Source organism: Mobula hypostoma, chromosome 2 (genome assembly GCF_963921235.1).
Source record: "Mobula hypostoma chromosome 2, sMobHyp1.1, whole genome shotgun sequence".
NCBI classification, from domain to species: Eukaryota; Metazoa; Chordata; class Chondrichthyes; order Myliobatiformes; family Myliobatidae; genus Mobula; species Mobula hypostoma.
This window is the reverse complement of record NC_086098.1, coordinates 243471607-243496927: the sequence shown is the minus strand read 5'-3', so window position 1 is coordinate 243496927 and position 25321 is coordinate 243471607. Positions and strand designations below refer to the sequence as shown.

At 42.5% G+C, this 25321-nt stretch overlaps 1 protein-coding gene across 2 annotated transcripts in view; it reads left to right on the top strand.

The window, feature by feature from the left end:
• The window catches only part of ints3 (integrator complex subunit 3), a 157003-nt gene that overhangs the window by 24435 nt on the left and 107247 nt on the right, over nucleotides 1-25321 (top strand). For both annotated transcript variants that reach the window (XM_063041861.1, XM_063041860.1), the window contains exons 5-6: nucleotides 3125-3209; nucleotides 5621-5687. In XM_063041861.1, coding sequence (XP_062897931.1) covers nucleotides 3125-3209; nucleotides 5621-5687 — 152 coding nt within the window. The remainder of the gene's footprint in view (nucleotides 1-3124; nucleotides 3210-5620; nucleotides 5688-25321) is intronic.

Below are 25321 nucleotides of genomic sequence, written 5' to 3'. Positions count from 1 at the left end.
GATGTTCACCTAGGTCACAATAATAAAGAAACAATCTGCCTAAGCTAACAAAACACACAAACAATTGTACTTTTCATGTCTTTATTGAACACATTATTTAATCAATCACAGTTCAGGCTGAAAAAAATGTGAACCTTTGTATTTAATAACTGGTATTATCTCCTTTAGCAGCAATAACCTCCACCAGACGTTAACTGTAGCTGATGGTCAGACTTGCACAAAGACGAGGAATTTTAGACTATTCCTTCGTACAAAACTGTTTCAGTTGATCAATATTTCTGGGATACTTTGTATGACCAGTCCTCTTCTGGTCATGTCACAGCATCTCAATTGGTTTACTGTCTGGACTCTGACTTGACCACTCCAAAACATGGAACTTTCTTCTTTTTTTAAACCATTCTGTTGTTGATTTACTCTTGTGTTTCAGATCATTGTCTGTTGCATCATCCAACTTCTATTAAGCTTCAGGTGACAGACAGCTACCTTGACATTCTGCTGTAAGATGTCTTGATACAATTTTGAATTCATTGTTCCCTCAACAATTGCAAACTATTCAGGCCCCGGGGCAGCAAGCCATGATTCTTGTTCCACCATGTTTCACAGTTGTATGATGTTTTGGTGTTGGTGTGCAGTGTCCTCTTTTCTCCAAACATTGTGTGCATTTTTGCCAAAAGGCTCGACTTCTGTCTGATCTGTCCGCCAGAACATTGTCCCGGAAGCATTGAGGAGCATCCAGGTAGTCTTTTGCAAACTTGACACGTGCAGCAATGTTTTTGTTTGAGAGCAATTGTTTCCTCTGTGGTGTCCTTCCATGAGCACCATTCTTGTTCAGTGTTTTTCTTATAGTGGACACATGAACAGAGACTTTAGCAAATTCCAGAGATTTCTGCAGGTCTTTTGCTGTTACCTTTGGGTTCTTTTTCAGCTCCATCAGCATTGCTCGTTGTGCTCTTGGTGTGATCTTTACTGGACACCCACTCCTAGGGAGAGTAGCAACACTACTGAATTTCCTCCATTTGTAGACTATTTCTCTTACTGTGGACTGATGAACACTCAGGTCTTTAGAAATGCTCTTACAGCCTTTTCCAGCTTCATGCATTTCTACAATTCTTCTAAGGTCCTCTGAAAGTTTTTTTGGTTGAGGCATAATGAACATAAACAGAGCTTTCTAGAGAAGAGCAGGCTCTGTCAGTAACCTACCTGACTTTGTGTATGCAAACACGAGGAATTCTGCAGATGCTGGAAATTCAAGCCACACACATCAAAGTTGCTGGTGAACGCAGCAGGCCAGGCAGCATCTCTAGGAAGAGGTACAGTCAACATTTCGGGCCGAGACCCTTCGTCAGGACTAACTGAAAGAAGAGCTAGTAAGAGATTTGAAAGTGGGAGGGGGAGGGGGAGATCCAAAATGATAGAAGAAGACAGGAGGTGGAGGGATGGAGCCAAGAGCTGGACAGGTGATTGGCAAAAGGGATATGGGAGGATCATGGGACAGGAGGCCCAGGGAGAAAGACAAGGGGTGGGGGAAGCCCAGAGGATGGGCAAGGGGTATAGTGAGAGGGACAGCGGGAGAAAAAGGAGAGAGAGAAAGAATGTGTGTATATAAATAAATAATGGATGGGGTACGAGGGGGAGGTGGGGCATTAGCGGAAGTTTGAGAAGTCAATGTTCATGCCATCAGGTTGGAGGCTACCCGGACAGAATATAAGGTGTTGCTCCTCCAACCTGAGGGTGGCTTCACCTTTACAGTAGAGGAGGCTGTGGATAGACATATCAGAATGGGAATGGGACGTGGAATTAAAATGTATGGCCACTGGGAGATCCTGCTTTCTCTGGCAGACAGAGCGTAGGTGTTCAGCGAAACGATCTCTCAGTCTGTGTCGGGTCTCGCCAACATATAGAAGGCCACATCCGGAGCACGGGACGCAGTATATCACCCCAGCCGACTCACAGGTGAAGTGTCGCCTCACCTGGAAGGACTGGGGCCCTGAATGGTGATAAGGGAGGAAGTGTAAGGGCATGTGTAGCACTTGTTCCGCTTACAAGGATAAGTGCCAGGAGGGAGATCGGTGGGGAGGGATGGGGGGGACAAATGGACAAGGGAGTCACGTAGGGAGCGATCCCTGCGGAAAGCAGAGGTGGGGGGGGGGAGGGAAAGATGTGCTTAGTGGTAGGATCCCGTTGGAGGTGGCGGAAGTTACGGAGAATAATATGTTGGACCCAGAGGCTGGTGGGGTGGTAGGTGAGGACAAAGGGAACCCTATTCCTAGTGGGGTGGCGGGAGGATGGAGAGAGAGCAGATGTGCGTGAAATGGGGGAGATGCGTTTGAGAGATGCCCTTCCTCCACCATCAACTCTGCTCTCTGCTCTTGTTTTGAATAGGTCAGGATTTTTTCCCTGTAGCGTAGGAGATTGAGGGGTGATTTGACAGAGGTATACAAAGTTATGATGAGAATAGATAGGGTAAATTAAAGCAGGCTTTTTCACCGAGGTTGGGTAGACTAGTAGCTATTTATTGAGATTCAGCATAGAACAGCTCCTCCAGCCCTCCGAGCCGTGTTGCCCAGATTTAATCCTAGCATAATCACACCACAATATACAATGACCATTTAACCTACTAACCAGTATGTTTTTGGGCTATTGGAGGAAACCGGAGCACCCGGAGGAAACCCACACAGTCACGAGGATAACGTACAAACTCCTTACAGACAGTGGTAGGAATTGAACCTAGGTTGCAGGTATTGTAAAGCGCTGTGCTAACCACTATGCTACCGTGCCACTCCAAGAGGTCATGGGTTAAGGGTGAAAGGTGAAACATTTAAGGAGTACTTATCACTCAGGATGGTGTGAGTGTGGAATGAGTTGCCAATGGAAGTGGTGGATGTGGATTTGATTACAGCATTTAAAAGAAATTTATATAAGTAGATGGATGGGGAGGGATATGGAGGGTATGGGTTGATGGGACTAGGCATGATGGGCTGAAGGACTTTTTTCTGTTCAACTCATTGTTTAACACATTTGTGCTTGGTGCCAATAGAACTGTGAATGCAACCGATGCCGTGCCACACATGTTCATTAAAGGGATTATGAGGCCTTGGTGACCCTGTCTGTTCTTTGTCCTCAGCTGGTGTGGCTGGTGCGAGAGATAGTGAAGAACGCAGTCCTGGGTGCGGATGGTGTGTGTATGACACTCATGAAGCAGATAGCTGGTGAGTATTTGTTCACTTCTCACGGGTTGGAGGCAAGTGTTTTGGTGTAGTTAGGATCTCAGTGACTCTTCTTTCTCTTGATATATCTGGTAACAGGAAGGCAATACCATGGTGTACTCATTCTGTGTGGGTGGTGGGGGGCAGTCCTTTTAAAACTCTTTCCCCACTCATTTTCCTAGCTCGACTTCCATTAGCTCTATGCTGGTCCCCTGCCTGTCTATTGATCCAGCCACATTCGTCCTCAGCCAGCGTCCCATCCCTGCTTTTAAACTGTGGTGCTGATCTGTTGAAGCCCCTGTCTTCAGTTGCCCATCTTTGGACTTAGCCCCTCTGGGTCAGGAGCTCCCAATCTTTGTTACTTTTAGGCAGCTATTCCACAGGTTGGGGTGGCACGGTGGTGTAGCAGTTTACACTTTACAGCACCAGTAATTATCAATTGGAATTAAATTCCTGCCACTACCTATAAGGAATGACTGCATGGGTCTCCTCCATGTGTTCTGGTTCACTCCCACATTCAAAAAAATGTATGGGTCAGTGTTAGTAAGTCGTGGGCAGACCATGTTGACACATCCTCAGATTGTTTTGGTCATTGACATAATGGCTCATTTCGCTGTGTGCTTTGATGTTTATGTGACAAATAAAGCTAATTTCTCTTTGAATCACTCTTTCTTTCGACTCGGCACCTTTGGAACAGGAGCTCTCACCTCTTGCTTTATCACTTTTGGGAAATTATTCACAATTAGCCTCCATCTCCGGAAACGTCCAGCTTGCAGGAACTTTCTCTTTCCATTTCCCACTCCTGGTCTCATTCCCTTTCACTGTACCCCTGAGGTAGCTTCTCACACCCTCTCTGACAAGCTACCCTTGTAGGCATCTAAGGTAAAGAACAAAGATAATACTAATTTTATTTAGTACATCAAAACACACAGTGATATACATTGCTTGCATCAAATTAAATCAGCAAGGATTGCCCCTGGATATGTTGCTACACCCCGACCATCAACATAGCATGCCTACAACTCGCTAACCCTAACACTTATGTCTTTGGGATGTGAGAGGAAATTGGAGCACCAAGAGAAAGCCCACACGTTCCTGAGGAGAATGTACAAATTCATTACAGACTGTGGTGGGAATTGAACGCTGTCGCTGTTAAGCATTATGCTAACTGCTACACTACTGTGGCGCCCTACTGCACTCTAACTACAGTTTACATTTACCCCACCAATTCTACATTCTCTCATTCTACCCATTCTGTTCAAGACTTTAAACCTTGCCTTTGTTGACCTCTATCATAGTGGGCCCTAATGAAGACTTGGAACAATTTGTATTCCAGAAGGGCTTATAATTAATAGGCTTCCATTTGTAGAACCAAGTTTTCAAGATCACATCGACGGCAGCTTCCTTGCGTCCTATGAGTGGGGAATAGTTTTGTTGCCTGTGAGCTCAGGTTGAGATAAGCTGCATAGTTTATGGACAAATAAAGTGATGTAAAAAAAAATGCTTGCATACAAGAGGAGTGAGCAATCTAATCAATATAGTGATTGTTTTGCAATTGATTAACTAGTGATAGCGGTGAAACGTAGAGGTTTTGGTATAATCTGGGTGCGGGGGTGGCGGAAGATCATTCAAGGGGAGAAATTAGAGGGATGGAAGAATGAGAAGATTTTTGGTCAGTATGAGCGAGTCGGGCAGGAGGGCCTGTTTACATGCTGTTCTACTCAAGTAATGCTTTGTCTGAAAGGGCATAAAAACAGATTTAACAAAAAGGAAGTGAATGTGTCCTACTTGTAGGAGTGGGACAGGGGAGATGTTTGGAAGTTGCTGAATAGCATGGGTGCCATGGCTTTAGAATTGGCTTAGGATGAGTCCAGGTTCTCTCGAGCTCAAAAGCAAAATAGCAGAGCATAGATTTCTTTAACTTCTGGTAATTTCTCCCCCACCGTCCCTCTTTCCTCTTTCCCTATTCTGATTCCCCTCTTGCCCCTTCTCTTCTCCTCACCTGCCTATCACCTCCCTCTAGTTGCCCTCCTCCTTCCCTTTCTCCCATGGTCTGTTCTCCTTTCCTATCAGATTCCTTCTCCAGGCCTTTAACTCTTCTACCTATCATCTCCCAGTTTTTCACCTCATCCCTCCTACCCCATCCACCTACCTTACCCCTCACATGGCTTCACCTATATTCTGCCAGCTTATACTCCTTCCCTGCCCCCCCTTCTTATTCTGGCTTCCTCCCCCCGCCTTCCTTTCCAGTCCTGGTGAAGGGTCTCTTCCTGAAGCGTCAACAGTTTATTCCCCTCCATAGATGCTGACTGACCTGCTGAGTTCCACTAGCATGTTGTGTGTGTGTGTGTGTGTGTGTGTGTGTGTGTGTGTGTATTACTATGGCTGAAATTTGTTATTTTTCTTCTCTGCAGGAGGGGATGTGACCCCAAAAAACATTTGGCTAGCAGAAAGTGTCCTCGATATCCTGGTGGAGCAAAGGTATCATCTTCTCTCATGCCAAGGCATTCTTCTAAGCTGTTTCTGCTTTTGTTGGCATTACTATCTTACCTTTAGCAGAAAACTTTGACAATTGCCGGGGAGGGGAACATGGAGGGTGATGTACAAGGCTTTGTAGTCAATTTCCATGTCATATTTCGGCTCAAAGTGACAAAAGTTATCTGCTCTCTCCCAAAAACCCCAATCTGGGCAATACGTGGATTTATCTGTTCCACTCAGTATCTTATTTGCTGTTTTATTTTTGTATGTCAAACCTGTGCTGTCCCTGTCCTGGGGGAATGTGATGGAACAGCATTAGAGGGAGCTTCACTCTGCATCTAACTTGCAACTTCACTCTTCCATAACAAACTGCGGTTTGTTATGGAAGAGTGTTAAAGAGAGCTTTGGAGACTGCAGATGCTGGAGTCTGTGGCAGCAAACTGTTTGTTGGAGCAGTCAGTGAGTTGAGCGGCTTCTGTTTGGGGAGAAGGAATTGTTGACGTATTGGTTTGAAATCCTGATTCTGGACCTTAGGGGTTCGACCCCAAAGTACCAATTCCTTTCACTCCATAGATGATGCTCAAAACGTTGTTGTTTAAATAATGTGTAAAAGATATTTGGTGCCACGGTAAGCACAATGCAAATACAGCTCAGGCCGTTCCAGAGTTCAATTCCATTGTCCTCTATAAGAACCGTGTGGGTTTCCTCTTGGTGCTCTGGTTTCCTCCCACAGTCTAAAGAAGTACTGTTTATTCAGTTAATTGGTCATAGTAAATTGGCCTGTGCTTAGGCTGTTATGAAATAGGTGGGTTCCTGGGCAGTGAGGCTTGTTGGGCTGGAAGGGCCTGTTCTGCATTGTATCTCTAAATAAATATCTAGAAAAATAGATTTTTGGATAGGAAAAGTTTACAGGGAAAGTTAAAATGAAAATCGAGTTTACGCGTGGGTTCAGTGAAAATTTTACTTGCAGTAGCAGGTAGGCACGTAGCATCAGATAGACAGCAGTCACAAAAGAAATATACAATTTTTACGAGAGCACAATTAGAAATAAACAAGGCCCGTTTTAGTGCAAGTGTTCTGCTAGTTGGTTCAAGAAATGAATGATTGAAGAGAAGGAGCTGTTCTTGAACCTGATGGGGTGGTAATTCAGGCTTCTTTAACTCCTGCCTGATGGTAGCTGAGTGAAGATGGCATGGTCCGGATGGTGGGGATCTTTGATGGATGTTGCCTTCTTGAGGCAGCGTCTCTTGTCGATACTTCCAATGGTGGGGAGGGCTGTACCCGTGATGTATTGGGCAGAGTCCATGTTGGGGTATGCATCCAATGGTGGCGAATGGGAATAACCCAGATGGGTATCTTGATAGCAAGGACAAAGGAGTGCTTATATGACCTACTCGTATCCTCCAGTACATTGTTTATTGTAGAGGGAGCTTTACTTGATGTCTAATGAGTATGTGAGGGGACAGTGTAAAGGGAGCATTACTCAGTATCTGATCCATGCTGTCTCTGCCCTGGAAGTGTGACAGGCAGAGCCGGATTTAGTGGGGCTGGAGGCCCTGATGGGCTCCTGCTGACACTGTAAAATGCTGCTGTACCAAGCAAAAAAAGGCAAGAACAAGAGCAAAGTTCGTACTGGTCTAAATATCAAAGCTGTGGACCAAGACGTTGGTTTAGTACAATACGTAGGCTATAAGCTTACAGGCCTTAAGAGGGAGGACAGAAAGTAATGCAGATTCTTAGTTTGAAGGACAGTATCTAAAGCACTCAAAAATGATCTAGGCTTAGTTGGCTTAGTAAAGTTCTGAGGGAGATGAAGTATGATGTACCCAATCTTAAATCTTTATTTAGCTATTGCTGCACATACCATAGGCCTCATTTCTCAAACAGTGCCAAAGCATTTTTATCTCAGTATTTTTCTCAACCGTGTGTTCTGAGAAAGTAAAATGGAGATGAGAGACAAAAGGGTCAAGAGAGACGGCACTATGGCAAACTAGGAAACTTGACAATACTCCGACAATCTTTTTGAAAAATGAGATCTAGCACATACTAACCTATTGCTGTACTGTGTGGCTTGCAGAGTAAAGACCACTTATTACTTACTTAGTTTGTAAACAGTCAACTATTAACCTATTGCCACAAAAACAGGAACAGCACTGACACACAAGGCTAGATATTTACAATGTCAGATGCTTGTTTTTCAAAATTCTTCTGGATTTCTTCGCAGCAAAGTCCTTGATCAGATCACGAGAATCCAGTTTCCGAACAAGATCACTTTCAAGTGACATCAGAGTAAGATGACTCAGTCTGTCCTGTCCCATTGTGGATCTGAGCCTATGTAGTTGCCGTTATCAGGCCTGCCAAATATGTCACTGGAGCCTCGGACAGCCAGTCCCCTCTCGACCAAAAACTTCACAACCACCAACACTCTTCTCAATACGTAGACACACTCTGACTCGAACTGTTTTTGCAGTTCTGTATCTATTCTTCTGCTGTCAGATGCTAATGTAACGTAGGTCAATATCGTTTTCCTGCGGTGTTCGCTATTTTCATGCTCTTCTATGCGCTCAGCGGCATGTTTCCAGTCACTAAAGCCAGTTTCGAGGATGGACTGACAGTTACCATCACTGAAAATGCGGCATGCAAAGCAAAACACACAGCCGGTGGAAGGGCAATATAAGAACCATTGCCTTGATATTGTTACGTACCCCGTAACTGGGTTGCCAAACCAGCAGAAATGGATCACTCAGTTGGAGTCTGGATTACTAGAACTAAGAAAGTTTTATTAAAGAAACAAGCAACACAGCACTCTAATCAAAAGGATAATAAATGCAACAGTTCAGCAATGATAAACACACATGTACACAGAATTAAGATAACAGGATCAATCAAGCTCTATCGTCGTCTAGGGGTAAATGACCAGTTTCAAAGTGGCGCAAAGTTCAGTTCAATTGAATTCAGTTCAGTTCGCAGTAATCACTGCCATGGGAGATGGACAGTGGGGGGGAAGGAGAGAGAGAGCAAAACGAATGAATATTCAAACAGCTTCCACATAGACCTTCGATATTCTTCGCTGTCAGCTTTCGGGCGAGCCCTTTATGATGTCTTCTGAGGTCACCGACCGTGACCCCTCCGTTTCCAGATACGATCGTTTCTCTGCGGTGAACCTGGCACCCAGGCAAGGGCGGAAACACACCAGGTTCCCGGTGATCGTGCCTTTCCACCCTGTGCGTCTATGGCTTGGTCCCGCAACCAGCCTTCCAAAACTTCCCACCGACTTATGGGAGGCGCACCGCTTCCAGGGTCTCGTTACCTCGGGGTGTCGTGTGTGTCCTGCCTTAGCGAACCTGTCCCTTTTTATCCCCCTGCTGGGGTATCGCCTGTCCATCACTACAAACAGTTCAGGGTTCAAAGGGGGAGCCGATCTTGACAGCTCTCCTTCCGTTAAACTCTCCCGTCCCTTCATTAACATCTCCAAATGCTGCTCCATTGTTTTCCTTATCTCTCTTTCTCCTGAAGACAGGTGGCAGACCAACTGCTGATCCCACTGGTGCCAGCACAGGCCAGCTAACATCTTAATCTATGTGTATTCTCGTCACAATATGTACTCACCATTTACGAGCGTGCGTTTGAAGTGAAATTTAGAGAAAAAAACGTTTCTGCTGTTTGTATACTCGTTCCAATGCTTTGATATCCACATCCTTATTCTGACAGGACTCCGGCCCTTTCTTAGCCCAACACTCGGACTGAATCATCTAACGTTTCCTTTCCCCAGTGAGCAGGATCAGTGCCGTAAGGATCCTCAGTAGCGGTAATGTTAACATTAATGGTGGTCCGACTTGGTTGTTTGGAGGCCTCTGTGGTTGGGAATCCCAAAGTCATGCTTTCTGCCTCTTCAATGTTAGCTGCTGACTGTGGCAAGGACGGTGGTCCTGTGCTAACGCTGGTGCTAGTGCTAGCTGTTGAACAAGTCTCCATTTGTCCACCAGTCTCAGACTGACGAGAACGATGGAACTGCTGCATCATCGAGATCAGGTTTAAAAAATTCTGCCAATTTCAATGTCTTTAATGCTTCTTTCTCATGGTCCTCTTTTTCTTGTTTCTTTTTACTTTTCTGTGCTCCACGCTCGTATTTTTTTTGTCTGCCATAATGATAGCTACCTATTTTGGACCCCTCTGCAGCCCAGCCTATCCCTGCCTAAAGTCCGGCCCTGGTGAGAGGACTGAGAGTTTTCCTAATTTAACCTGTACAATCACAGTTGACAGGTTGAGCGTGCTGGGGCTTTTCTCTTTGGAGTAAAGGAGGATGCGGTGACAACAGAAGTGTATAAGATGAGCAATAGTTAGAGTGGACAGACATTGCCTTTTTCCAGGGCAGCAAGGCTAAAATGAGAGAGCATAGTTTTAAGGTGTTTGGAGGAATGTACAGGGAAGATGTCAGAGGTAGTTATTGTTGTTTATTCTTTTACAAAGAATGGTGAGTGTGTGGAATGCACTGCCGGGGTTGGTGGTAGACACAGATACCTAAGGGACATTAAGAGACTCTTAGATGGGCATAAAGAAAAATGGAGGGTCGTGGGAGGGGAGGGTTAGATTGATCTCAAAATGGGTTAAAAGTCAGCACGACATTGTGGACCAAAGGTGCTGTAATGTTCTTTGTTTTATATGTTGGGTATGTTCTACAAGGCAGTGTGGGAGAAGAGCTTTACTTTATCTAACTCTGCAGGTATATCTTGTCTTAGAGATGTTGGTGTTGACGCATACATAACTCGCAAAGCTTAAATAAATGGAGTTGTTGGGGCAAGATCACATCAACAGTATATTGTCGCTAACTAAGAACTGAGATGGCGCAGAGATTAATGCAGGAAGGTGAAGGTTGGCAGGATTAATAGCCTGTAGATTGGATGGAGGTCAATATCCCTACCCAAGTGAAAATAAAACAAAGTGGAGAGATCTGAGCCAGTCCTGGTGAAGAGTTTCAGCCCAAAATGTCAACTGTTTATTCCCGTCCCTAAATGCCTGACCCGTGGAGTTCCTCCAGCATTTTGTGTGTTGTTCAATATTTCCAGTTTCTGCTGAGTCACTTTTGTTTAAGATCTGAGGTGAAATGTGTTCGGTCAGAGTGGGGAAATTGAGTTGAGGGGCAGGTGTGGAGCACCTAACTGCACAGGAGAGATACTTAAAGGCACTTGGGCAGATATGGGCCAGATGCGTACAAATGGGACTGGCTTAAATGGGCATGGATTGTTTGGGCTGAATGGTCTATTTTGGTGCTGTAGTCATTGTCTTTGTGTATATTTAAAGTGGAGGTTTACAGGTTCAAAAGGACTGGAATATAAAATCAAGGCTGTAATGCTGAGGCTTTATAGGACATTGGCAAGACCACCTCTTGAAGGGTGGATATGCTGGCATCGGAGAGGGTCCAAAAGAAGTTTTGAGGATTATCCCAGGAATGAAAGGGTTAATGTTTGAGGAGTATTTAATGGTTCTAGACCTGTGCTCGCTGGAGTTTAGAAGGATCGAGAGGAGATTGCATTGAAATCTAACAAATATTGAAAGGACTAAACAGAGTGGATGTGGAGTAGGGGAATCTAGGACCAGAGGGCAAAGTCTCAGGATAGAAGGATATCCCTTTAGAACAGAAATGAAGAGAAATTTCTTTAGCCAGAGGGTGGAGAATCTGTGGAATTCATTGTCACAGACAGCTATGGAAGCCATGATTTTGGGTATATTTAAAGCAGAGGTTGATAGGTTCTTGACTAGTAAGAGCGTAAATGATTACTGGGGTGGGGGCTTAGGCGGCAAGAGAATGTTTTTTTAAAATTAATTTTTTAATGCATTTCTACAATAAAACTACAGCAAAAAAACAGCAACAAAATGGAGATTTATACAGTGCGAAACAAACAAATCCAATATATAATTCATAACAATTTAAAAAAGCACCCAGAATAGAATTATGTAAAATTAGTATCCACCCCAACCTCCCACTGGAAAAAAAACCCATGCCAACCATTTCTGCGTGTAAAAGAAAAGAAAATTAATCAGAGCATTTAACCCCAGAGATCTGTAAAAATATATGTAGGCAAAAAGAAAGTATAATGCCGACTACCAAAAGTGTAATGTAATTCACAACAAAAAACTGTATAACATTACAAAAAAAAGCTGAAAGTAAGGGATTGTAGCATACAAATAAAAGGATAAACTTAACCTAAAGAAGAGTTATGAAAATATTCAAGAAAAGGTCCCCACACCTTATGAAACTTTATGTCTGAATTAAGAAGGGAATAATTAATCTTTTCAAGGTCTAAACAGGCCATAATATCACTAAGCCATTGAGCGTGAGTGGGTGGGGCAGCATCTTTCCACCTAAGAAGAACCAACCGTCTAGCCAAGAGAGAGGCAAAAGATAATGTTCGACCTTAGTCGGACTCAAGTGCATATCTACTTCACCCAAGGTGCCAAAAAGAGCAACCAGAGGGTTAGGTTCTAAATGGCAATTAAGAATATGAGATAGGATTGAAAAAACTTCTCTCCAGAATTTCTCTAAACTTGGACAGGCCCAGTACATATGACTAAGGGAAGCCTCAGCTCCTTTACACTTATCACAAACAGGACTAGTGTCAGGGTAAAACTGTGATAATTTAGCGTTAGACATATGAGCCCTGTGTAAAACCTTAAACTGCAAAAAGCAGTGGCGAGCACATAGAGAGGTTGAGTTGACTGACTTAAGAATTGAATCCCAAACCGCATCAGATAAAGAGATATTTAGATCATGTTCCCAGGCAGTTCTAATTTTATCGAAGGGGGCACACCTCAAAATCACTAACTTGTCCCGAATAGCAGATATTAAACCTTTACCCAATGGATTGATATAAAGAAACAAGTCCAGAACATTTTTCTCAGGCATCTCAGGAAAGTTTGATATCAAAGGGTTAATGAAATGTCTAATTTGAAGATATCTAAAGAAATGAGTATCAGGTAGATTAAACTTTACAGACAGTTGTTGAAAAGTTGCAAAACAATTATCAATGGAAAAAATTTTCGAAGCGCCTAATACCCTTTCTATACCAATCATAAAATGTTGAATCCCGCATAGAAGGTAGGAAAAGATGATTGTGTAAAATAGGGCTAGAGAGAGAAAAACCATGAAGACCATTAAATTTTCTAAACTGAGCCCGTATTCTTAAAGTATGTCTTATAAGAGGATTAACAGTAAGTCTAGGCAAATGACAAGGGAGTGCGGAACCGAGAAGTGCAGAAATAGAAAGATCCTTGGTAGAGTTCAACTCGTTGCCACCCATTTTGGGCAGTCAGTCCTATTATGGAAGAAAGACCAAAAAATAAGAACGAATATTGGCTGCCCAATAATATAAACGAAAATTAGGCAAGGCCATATCACCTTCCTTTTTGAATTTTTGAAAGTGAGCTTTATTAAGTCTAGTGCTTTTACCCTTCCATAGATAGGACAAAATAATAGAGTCTAACCCATCAAAAAAAGCTTTAGAAACAAAAATTGGTAAGGACTGAAATGGATACAAAAATTTAGGAAGGATTTTCTATGTTTCTATATACATTTTAATAACATTAATATGACCTAAAAGAGACACAGACAAGGGTGACCACTGTGCCAAACTCTGTTTTGTAGAGTTTAGAAGATTGGTAAAATTTTCTCGAAAAAGATTCTTAAAGTTCCTTGTTACTGTAATACCGAGATAAGTAAATTAATTGTTAACTACTTTAAAAGGGAAGTCATAGAATACTAAAGCTTGTGCTTCTCTATTAATTGGAAAGAGTTCACTCTTACGTAAATTAAGTTTATAACCAGAAAGCTGACTAAATTTATTAAGAAGTGAAAACATTAAGGGTAAGGAAGTAGTCGGGTTTGATATAAAAAGTAAAAGATCATCAGCATAAAGGGAAACTTTATGCTCAACACCTCCCCACCAAATCCCCATCAATTCAGCACAGCTACAAAACGCAATGGCAAGTGGCTCTATAGCCAAATCAAAGAGTGAGGGACTTAAGGGGCATTCTTGACGAGTGCCACGTTTAAGGCTAAAAGACTGGGATAGCTGAGAGTTGGTCAAAACAGAAGCGGTGGGACATGAATATAGCAACTTAATCCATGTAGTAAAAGTTTGTCTAAAATCAAATTTTTCTAAAACCGCTAAAAGGTAATTCCACTCGACACGATCGAACGCTTTCTCCGCATCAAGGGAAATAACACATTTCAGGAGTCCCAGTTGAGGATGAATATAAGATATTAAATAAGCGCTGTATATTAAAAAAGGGAAGACGATTTTTGATAAAACCAGTTTGATCTTCAGAAATAATAGAAGGTATAATTTTCTCTTATATGCGAGCCAAAATTTTAACATCGACATTTAATAAAGAAATCGGCCTATACGAAGAGCACTCTGTCGGTTCTTTTACCCTTTTTTGGCTAAAAGAATGATACACACCTCGTTAAATGATGCAGGCAATTTACCATGCTTAAACGAATCAGATAGAACTAAGAATAATTGAGACGAAAGCAGTGAAGAAAATGATCTATAAAATTCTGCAGAAAAGCCATCAGGTCCGAGAGATTTACCCGACTGTAATACAGAGATGGCAGATGATATTTCCTCTAATGATAATGGTTCAATGAGTTTTGCTTTAAAGTCAGGGGAGAGCGAAGGAATATTTAAACTATTTAAAAAATGCTCAACCAAGATATCCTCATTTAAAGATTCAGAGGTATAAAGTTGAGAATAATAGTTCTTAAATGTGTCATTAATATCAGAATGATTCGAAGTAATGTTCCCATTTCCTATTCGAATTTTTGTAATTTGTTGTTTAGCTTTAGAGCATCTTAGTTGGTTAACTAAAAACTTACCGGACTTATCCCCATGAATATAAAATCGGCTCTTACTTTCAAGAAGTTGGCGTCCAACCGGCCGAGTGGAGATGAGGTCAAACTTAGTTTGAAGTTCTGCTCTCTTCTTATACAATTCGGGGTTTTTGGTCTGGGCATATAATTGGTCTGTTGCTTTAATTTGACCAATCAAGTCTAAACAAGTCTTTCTTTTCAGATTCGCAGTATATGAAAGTATTTGACCCCTCAAATATGTTTTCATGGCATCCCAGACAACTGGGATGAGATTTCAGATGACATGTTAGTACTTAAAAAAAAAAAGAAAAAAGTTATCTAGTTCTTCATAAATTTTACAAAATCATTATCCAACAACAAAGTCGGATTAAAACACCGATGTTTGTTCATTTGAGGAAGACCAGGGAAATTTATGGACAGGGTAACTGGGGAATAATCCAAAATCACTATACTCTGATAGTCGTAAGAGTGAACAGATGGAATCAGCTGATTGTCCATTTAAAAATAATCAATTCTAGTAAAAGTATGATGGACATGTGAAAAAAAGGAATAATCTTCCTCAGTAGGATGGAAAAAACACCACACATCAGAAATACCATAATTAAAAAGGAAAGAGTGAATAGATAAAGCAGATTTACTAGGGAGTCTAGGAACAGAAGAGGATCGGTCCAATACTGGATCTAACCAACAATTAAAATCATCACCCAATATGAGGGAATCAAAAAAGTCCACATCATCTGAAATGGGAGCATAGAGGTTAGCCAAGACTACCCTATTATTAGACAATTTCCGGGAGACCATTTGTATCCAAAATTTTGTTGTGAAGCTCAAAGGGAACATTCTGATTAATAAGGATTGAAACCCCCCCCCCCGGCTTTAGCCGGAAAAGCAGAATGGAAGTGCTGTCCCACCCACCTAGACATAAGGCAAGAGTTATCAAAACTACGAATATGTGTTTCTTGCAAAAAAAAACAATGTCAGCTTTGAGATGCGAAAATGCATTCTTTCTTTTAATAGGATGGTTCAATCCCTTAACATTCCAGCTTATAAGATTCAAAGGGCTAACCATTTTCATATAAAAAAGCATATAAGGTAGTAGGCATGAATATAAACAAACATTCTAATAACAGCTGTGGGGCAAAAGTATAAAACAAGGAAATCAGGACAAAAAAAAAGTCCTGAGTAACAAAGAATAACTAAGGGTTGTTTAAATAGTGTTGGCACTAGGAAACCCTCCCCACTCCCCAGATCCCAAAGCAAGAAAGCTACGAAAGAACAGCAGCAAGCTCTTCAGAAAAAAACTACTCCTAAACCCAACTTCCAGCTTCTGAATATCTTCATGAGCTCCGTTTAATTAACAGTTCATAAAAAAAAGAGAGCTTATGCACTTCAAATTAAAATTATACATAAAGAAAAAAAAGAAAACGGTACTATCAAGAAGTATTAGACTTAACTTGAAATAATAATCCAGAGTACTATACCCGTGAAAAAGAATAAAAAAGAATTCTGTAATTAAAAATTAAATTTAAAAAAAAGGAAAAAAGAACAAGAAAGGAAAAAAAAAGTACCAATCGGCCATTTTAAATAATCAAATCGAGTCTGAAGGTGACGCCATAGCAAGGAGACTTCTGAACAACTTATAGCAGAGTTAAACCATTTTCAGTAATTAAAAAATTTAATTTAGAGGGGTTTAGAAGGAGTCGCCATAGCCAGGAGACTTTCAATAAATTTTTGAACTTCTCATAGCAGAGTTAAACCATTTTCAGTAATTTAAAAATTAAATTTAAAAGGAAAACAAAAAAATAAAAAACAAGGAAAAAGAAAAATATATAGTAATGAGCCATTTTAAATAATCAAATCGAGTCTGAAGAAGTCGCAGTGGCAGGGAGACTTTCGATGAATTCCTGAGCTTCCGTAACAAAGTTGAACCATTTTTTGTCCCCAGTACTAAGAGTTATTCGGAGATAGGCGGGGGTAACGTAGTGAGGACCTGAATCCACGATTGTAAAACTCTTTCATAACACCTTTGTATTCGACATGCAGCCTCAAAACTTGAGGAGCATAATCTTCAACAATATGAATGGGATGGCCCTTGTAATGCAATTTTCCTCTCCGACGTGCTTCCATAATCAAAAGGTTTTTCACCTGATAGCAATGAAAACAGAGTATAACTGAGCATGGCTGGGAGTCCAATTCAGGTTTAAACCGAAATATGCAGTGGGCTCTGTCTAACTCGGGTAAATTCAGTAGAGTATCTTTCCCAAAAATCTCACAAAGTAAAGAGGAAAAAAATTCAACAGGAGCTGTGCTTTCGATGGCCTCTGGCAGACCAAGAATTTGTAGATTATGCCTTCTGCTCCAACCTTCGAGATCAGCTATTTTAGATGATAACGCAGTGTTATTCTCACTCAAATTAGAGCAAACGGCTTCCAGCTGCTGAATGCAATATTTTAAATCTTCGGTTTCTAAGTCAAGATGAGAGAGACGAACGGCATGATCCTCCAGTTTGGAATTGATTTGATCCAATTTTGACTCCAAGGAACTGATGGAAGACTTGTATTTGGACTTAAGTTCAGATATAATCTCTTGACGGTGCTGGTCCAGAATGGCGATAATGTTGGCAGAGGAGGTGGAGGCAGTCGCAGAGACTTCTTTTTTCCCAGCTTTAGAGGGCTTGAAGGCCATTGTAGGACAGACGTAGTCTCAGGCAAGTAGGAGAACAAAAAAAATTAGCGGTCTGGGGTAGAAAAAGGAAGATAAGAAGTGCGGAGGTAAGAAATTAAACAGAGCGGCAATTTTAAGCGATTAACCTATCGCCATCTTACCGGAAGTCCTCAGGACAATGGGGTTGAGAGGGAAAATAAATTGGCATGATGGAATGGTAGAGTAGACACAGTGGGTTAGATGTTCCAATTCTATGTCTTATGGTTTTATTCTCCCTGTCCTGCTGAGTTCCTCCAGTTTCGTGTTGCATCAGTCATAACAGAGCACAGCAGACTTGATGGGGCTGAATGGCCTAATGCTGGCCCTTCTGTCTCTGACTCTGAAGGAATACTTAAACCTGAAGATGAAAGGAAATGGAGGGAAGCCATGTGGAATAAAGAGGGAAGGAATGAAAGACTTTGATCTACTGTGCGTTTCCTCGTGGGATGTCCCAGTTGCTCAACAGTGAACTCTTGTTTTTGAGGTCCATTTGCTGGTTGCCTGTTGCACATAGGATGTGGAGACTTTGGAGGGGATTCAGAAGAGGTTTGCCAGGTTGCTGTCTGGATTAGAGGGCATGAGCTAGAAAGAGAGTTTGCACAACTATGAGTTATAAGAACAACTAAACATGGATAGTTTGCTCTGGAGTAGCTGAGGCTGAGGAGTGAAGTTTGTAAGACTGAGAGGCATAGGTAGGGTAGTCATCCTTTTCCCAGGATAGAAATGTCAAATATGAGAGCGCATAGCTTTAAGGAGAGGTGGAGGAGCATTAAGAGCAAGTTTGATTTTTGTATACAGTGGTAGGTACCTGGAATGCACTACTAGGTAGCTGTGGGCGGTAGTGGAAGTAGAGAATGGGTTTGATGGTTGATCAGGGCATCAAAGGTTGCCGGAGAAAGCAAGAGAATGGGGTTGAGAGGAAATAATAAATCAACCAGGATGGAATGGTGGAACAGACTCAATGGACAGAAAGGCCTAATTCTGCTCCTATGTCTTAGGTTTTGTGGGCTTACGATATCGGTCATGTGCAGGCAGCAGATGTTTACTTAGCATCAGATAGTGTGGGCTGAAGGGCCTGTTGTGGTACTGCACTGTTTTATGTTTTTTGCGACGTTAGAAACACGTGTAGGGGAGCAACCAAATTTCCCTTCGGCATGCTCCCACAGACAGACGTAAGAAAATGATCAGATTGATGCAGGGGAGACCACCAAAGGGTTACTGTTTTGGCTTTATCTGCTCAGCAGCACATCACAAAATACCACCACTGAACACTGCAGTTTCAGGGAGGGGGGGGAGTGGCAGAGAACAGAGGAGCTGTCCGATGTGTGTTGTTTTCTTGTTCTACCCTTTGTTGTGCTACCCATTAATTGCTTGTGAAGTCTTCTGTACGAAGAGATTCGGCTGAAAGCTCACAGTCCAATTAGTGTCAGGGAGATTGTCAGGAGCCATTAGACAGGAGCAGATAAAATCGTGTAAAGGATTTATTTTGTTTCTGACTACTTTCAGGGCTGCTGTCACCAGCCTGTCAAGGGGCATCGTCAAATGAATGACGATCCATGAAATATCCACCTTTGAATCTCTGCAGGCTGCAGCAATGCTTTGCCTGTGTTTGTATATAGTGGAGGGGTGAGGGTATAGAACCTCAACACCCAAATGAGCCATCTAGTTGATGTTGATCTTTATCCTCCACCAAAGTATGTTTAATTGTAGCATAGTGGTTAGTGCAATGTTATTACGGTTCAGGGCGTCAAGAGTTATGAGATCAATTCCAGCACAGTCTGTAAAGAGTTTGTACGTTCTCCCCATGATTCCGTGGATTTCCTCCGTGTGCTCCAGTTTCCTCCCACAGTCCGGAGGTGTAGGTTAATTGGTCGTTGTGAGTTGTCACATGATTAGGCTAGTGTTAAGATGGGTGGGTAGCCGAACGGTGTGGCTTGTTGAGCTGGAGGGGCCGATTCTGCGCTGGATCTCTAAATAAAATGAATAAATTGGTAAATTTTAAGTGGCTTCATTATTGTCGAATGTACCGATGTATGATGAAAAACTTGTCTTGCATTACATCAAAGTTCAAAAGCTCAAGGTAAATTTATTATCAAATTAAGTATCTGTCACCATATACTATGAGATTCATTTTCTTGTGGGCATTCACAGTAGAACAAAGAAGTACAATGGAACCAATGAAAAACTACACACAAAGACTGACAAGCAACCAATATGCTGATACAAAAAAAAATAATTATATATATAAAAATACTGAGAACATGAATTGTGGAGTCCTTGAAAGTGAGTCGATAGGTTGTGGAAATCAGTTCAGAGTTGAGGTGAGTGGGGTTATCCACGCTGATTTGGGGATCTGATGGTTGAGAGGTAATATCTGTTCCTGAACCTGGTGACGTGGGACCACAGGCTCCTGTATCTCCTACTCGATGGCAGTAGTGAGAAGAGAGCATGGGCTGGATGGTGGGGCTCCATGAGGATCAATTCATTACAACAGTACGAGCTAAAACAATAGCGGAATAAAGTGTTGCAGTATAGAGTGCACTGCAGGGAGCCATGAGGTGCAAGGTCACAGTGAGGTACATTGTGAGTTTGAGTCTGTTGCGTATGTGGCCTGGTTACACAACAATGCTATCAATAAAAACGCTGGAGACGGGAGCTAGGTTTCATGGTTCTTTACTGGCAGAATCCGAACTCAGCACACGCGTACAGATCAATACACGCCTAATAGCACATGTAATGATGTGTTACTAAAACATAAAGTAGTCCCTTATTATGTAGGCTATACGGTACACTCCTCCCCTTTTATTTTAATAGTGTATCAACTTTTTTTTTACTGGGGCATTATGCTAAACAAATAAGTTTATCCTTAACATACAAATGCCTACCATTTGTTTACTTAACAACTTAATAATATCAAATTATAACAAAGTAATGTAATAATATTGAATTATAACAAGCCTTTTTTTTGGTCTAAGATCCATTTATAACTCAAGTCTCTTGGGGGGGGGGAGGTGGCACGGTCTTCTCTAGATTGTCCGGCAGTGAAGCAAATAGGTCTTCACTCTATTGTCTGGAATAAATTGAACAATCCACAAACTGGCAGGTTCCAACCATAAAGAGTGGTCACCTCCATCTTGCAAAGATGATGAAAACAATGTGAAATCCGTGAAAAGGTGAATGTTATTGTTAAAAATATGTGCAGTCATCAAAACTGAGATGGCAAAGTGTCTTCAAATAGTGTGTTCTCCAGTCTGTCAATAAACTTGTTTGTTTTAATACAGATTTCCATATAAAAGTCATGAACAGTTGACCTCTGAGCATAAGGAGTTAAGAAGATGTGCACCTCCAATTTGCTAAGTGTTCTAGGCAGCAGATCATCTCCGTATAATGAAGACTCCTCTGTGTGGCTGTCCTAGATATATACGCATCTTTGTGCTAGCACTTGTCTTCCTTACCCGTATCTCATTTGTTCCAACTGAGCTAATTACACAGCCAATCTTTGTATTCTCCTTAGATTCCAAATAGATAGCCTGACCTTTATGATACCATCCCTGATCGTAATATAACTTTTCATCTTCTATTCATGCTTGATATCTTTGTGCTGGTGATTCAGTAGGAGTGCTGGGAAGATGCTTAGGAGAAGATGGAGATGCTGGTCTTCTCGGAGATTTCAGCATATTGAGAGTTCACAGATCTTCCATTATCTGTTCATCTGTTAACAAGTAATTTAACTGTGCAGGTTTTCGTCTTTTGTCTGTAATTGGAGCAGAGTCATTAGGTCTCCTCCTTAGTTTCCTAGTTATTCTCCATAGAATCTCCTGTGAGTTCCATTGTTAGCCTCTCATTCTCAATCATCTTTTTCTTTTCTTCTAACTCACTCTTTTTATCTTCAAATTCCTTCACTGCTGCTTTCTACTCTTTAATATAATTTTTTTTCCACTTTTTCTGTCTCCAGTTGCAGAAAAAGCTCTGCATTTCGTATTCTTTCCTTGTATTGTTGATCTAGTTTCTTCATCCTTTTCTGATGCTCCTGCAAAGTGCTTTCCTGTAACTGCTTTTGAGAGCTGTCTATTTCTCCTGGTACATCTGCTCTTTTACTTCCAGGTAGTCTTCATCATCCTGCTTATTGGCAATATCTGTCTCCCTTGCATCCTCTGTATCTTCATTGGAGTCGCGGCCATGGATACTGTGTTCGTCCTCATCGTCGACGCTGTCTAGCTCCTCCTCGTCATTGTAATAGTCAACAGTGAGTGAGAGGAGAGCTGCGGACATCTTCCCCGCCGAGCTGCCCTCCTTTGTTGACACATCTAGTGCCTTGATGATGTGCCACTCCAACTGGATTTTCTTGAGCCATTCACGTACCAGCAACGGTGGTCCTCCATTTTTCAGTACATAGAGGTTCAGCTGCTGTGTTTTGTCTCCGTAGGTCACTGTCACTTTAATTTTACCTTTGGGACGCACTTTCTGTCCTGTGTAAGTCTTTAGCAGTAGTTTAGTTGGTTTCAGAGGTATGTGAGCAGACAGTAGTTTGCAGTCGTGTACAGAAATCACTGATAAAGCTGAGCCTGTGTCCAACTCCATTTTTAGTCTCACGCCTGCCACTTGTGGAGTGATCCTTATTACTCTTTGATCATCTGCTCTTTCATGCTGTGAAGTTGCAGTCAAGTCAATTCACTTTCATCTGAGTCGTTTTCATCAGAACTGCTTTCTTCCATTTTGTGTACATTGTTGTGTTTTCCTTTCTGGGGTTTCTTGTTTCTCTGTATTTTGTCATTTTTCTGCTGTTTACTAGCTTTGCATACTCTGCCAGTGTGGCCCTGTATGCCACAGTTTCTGCATTCTTTGTCTTTAAACCAACAGTCATTAGGGTCATATGACCTGTTCCCACAACGGTAACATCTCTGTCCTTCGTTTCTGTTCAGTGACATTTTATTCGTAGCATATTCCAGAGATTTTTGTTGTATTTCTGAAGCACCCCGTGCTGCTGTTTCTGTTGATATTGCAATGTTCAACACCTTCTCGAATGTAAGGTCTTTTTCACCCAGGAGCTTCTTCTGTGTGGTTTCACAGTGCATGCCACACACTAACCTGTCCCTCAATGCGTCCGATAGACGAACTCCAAATTGACAATCTTCTGATAATTTGCGCAATTCAGCACAATATTCAGAAATGCTTTCATTTTTGCTCCGATTCCTTGCTTTCTTTATGACTCACATGTCCTTTTTGCTAGCGCCACGAGCGCACTCCACCTAGATGTGTGTGTCACTCCTTTTTATCTCCATTCTGGGACAGGCAGACCCTCAGCCCCTGGGGGTCAGCGCCGGATGTGGTCTCGCCTGGACGTGCCGCAGCTCCGACTGTGTCTCTTGGTTTCTCAACGTCCGGACCCCGGCTGTGCTCCCGCTTCCTTTTGGACTCGCGGCCTTGCTCTGCCTCCTTCTCCCACTCCTTGGCTCGTTCCTTGTGCTCTTCCTTCGAGTGTTGTTATCAACTAAAACACGGCGTTCCGATAAGATGTAGGTTCATTAACCTCATCGCCAGTTTGTTGTGTATGTGGCTGGGTTACACAACAATGCTAGTAATAAAAACGCTGGTAACGGGAGCTAAGTTTCATGGTTCTTTACTGGCAGGATCCGAACTTGGCACACACGTACAGATCAATACGTGCTTAATAGCGCATGCAGTGACGTGTTACTAAAACATAAAGTAGTCCCTTATTATAATGTAGGCTATATGGTACAGAGTCCATCTTATTGTACAGAAGAATATTCTCATAGCAGTGGGATAGAGCATGTTCTCCCAATGGGGGGTGGGGGCAAAGAGAATGTCTGGGCTTGATTATGCTGGCTGGTTTACTGAGGCAGCGAGAAGTATAGACATAGTCCATAAGGGAGGCTGGTTCCTGTCATGTGCTGAGATGTGTCCACAGCTCGTTGCAGCATGAGCAAGCCCTGATGCATCTAAACAGGATGTTTTCCATGGTGTTTCGATAAAGATTGATGATGGTTGATGGGGACATGCCAAATTTCTTCAGCCTCTTGAGGAAGCAGAGGTGCTGGTGAGCTTTCTTGGTCGTGGCATCAACGTGGTTGAACCCGGACAAGTTGTTTAAACCTATCACGTGTGGCTGTTGCTGCCTTGAGCTCCAGTAACCTGTTGCTGTCTGCATTGAGCTTGTGGTTTCTCCCTATGATTAGTGTGGGCTCCTTCCTATTCACTTCCTCTCACATCCTCTTGCATTCCACTGTAAATTGTTCCCAATGGAAGTGTGTGGCAAGGGGAGCTGGGGCGGGGGGGGGGGGGAGTGGTGTTCAGGCCACGTAATGAGCTATCAAGAGAGTAAGCTGAAGATAACTCAGTAAGGGAATGGGAGTTCTCTGAGAGCCAGCATAAACTCTGGGCTGAGTGGCCCCTGTTGATGCGGTTATGAAATAGGAACTCCATTCACACTAAAAGTAGAGTCATTAGCATGTTGTAGAAGCAACACACATCGAAGTTACTGGTGAACGCAGCAGGCCAGGCAGCATCTCTAGGAAGAGGTACAGTCGACGTTTCGGGCCGAGACCCTTCGTCAGGACTAACTGAAGGAAGAGCTAGTAAGAGATTTGAAAGTGGGAGAAAGTGTCATTCAGAGTATTGAATGTAGAGTTGAGTGGTTATGTTGCAGTTGTACAAGATGTTGGTGAGGCTGCACTTGAAGTAGTGTGTTCTGTTTTAGTCACCCTGCCATAGAAAAGAAGTTATTAAACTGGAAAGACTGCAGAGGAGATTTACAAGGATTTTGCCAGAACTTGAGTGACTGAGCAGAACCGGCCCCTCAGGCCACAATGTCTGTTCCGAACACCGTACCATATTGGAATAAATCTTATCTGCCTGCACATGATCCATATCCCGGAACTGGAGGGACTGAGTGGAACAGTACAGCGCAGGAAAAGGTTAGGACTTTATTTCTACCCCTCCTTGGAGCCAAGAACTCTGATGGGTGGTATTATAGAATGTATAGGGTGAATGCCACAGTCTTTTTAACCCAGGAATTATGAATTGGAGAGCATAGTTTGAGGCTATACACACAAAATGCTGGAGGAACTCTGATTCAGCAGGTCCGGCAGCATCTATGGAAGTGAATAAACCGTCAATATTTCAGGTGAAGACCCTTAATCAGGATTGGGGAGGAAGGGGAAAGATGCCAGAATAAGCATGTCAGTGGAGAGGAAGGAGAACAAGTTAAAAGGTGGGTGGGGAGAGGTGCGGCTGAAGTAAAAAGCTGGGAGGTGACAGTTGGAAAAGGTAAAGGGCTGGAGAAGAAGGAATCTGATAGGAGAGGAGAATGGACCGTGGGAGAAAGGGAAGGATGAAGGGCACCAGGGGGAGGCGATGGGCAGGTGAGAAGAAGAGGTAAGAGGCCAGAGTGTGGAATAGAAGAAGAGGAAGGGGGAGGCAAAAAAATTACCTGAAGGAGAATTCGATGTTCATGCCATCAGGTTGGAGCCTACCTAGGTGGAATGTGAGGTGCTGTTCCTTCACCCTGCGAGTGGTGTCATCGTGGCCATGGACTGACATGTCAGTACGGGAATGATGATAGGAGTTTAAATGATTGGCCTCCGGGAAATTTCCCTTTTTGTAGATGGAGCAGAGGTGTCTACCGTACCTACGAGAGGCACGTTTTGGGTAGACGGGCAGTCTTTTTCCCAGGGTGGAAATGTCAAGTACAAGAGGACATGCATTTACTTTGCATGCAAGTTTATTGGAGGTGTGGAAGGCAAGTTTTTGTTGTGGGTTCCCAAGGCTGGTGGTAGAGACAGATATGATAGAGGCATTTAAGAAGCATTTAGACAGGGACGTGAATATTCAAGGAAATAACAAAGATGGATCATATGCAGGCAGTGAATATTTAGTTCAATTTGGCATCATGTTCAACACTGATATTGTGTATTATTCTATGCACTGTCAGAAAACATTTCTGATCAGATTTGAAGTTCTGGGAGTGAAGGATACGTCACAGTTTCCTGGCTGTTGGAAGGCCTCGATACAGTGGACGTGGACAGGATGTTTCCTATAGTGCAGG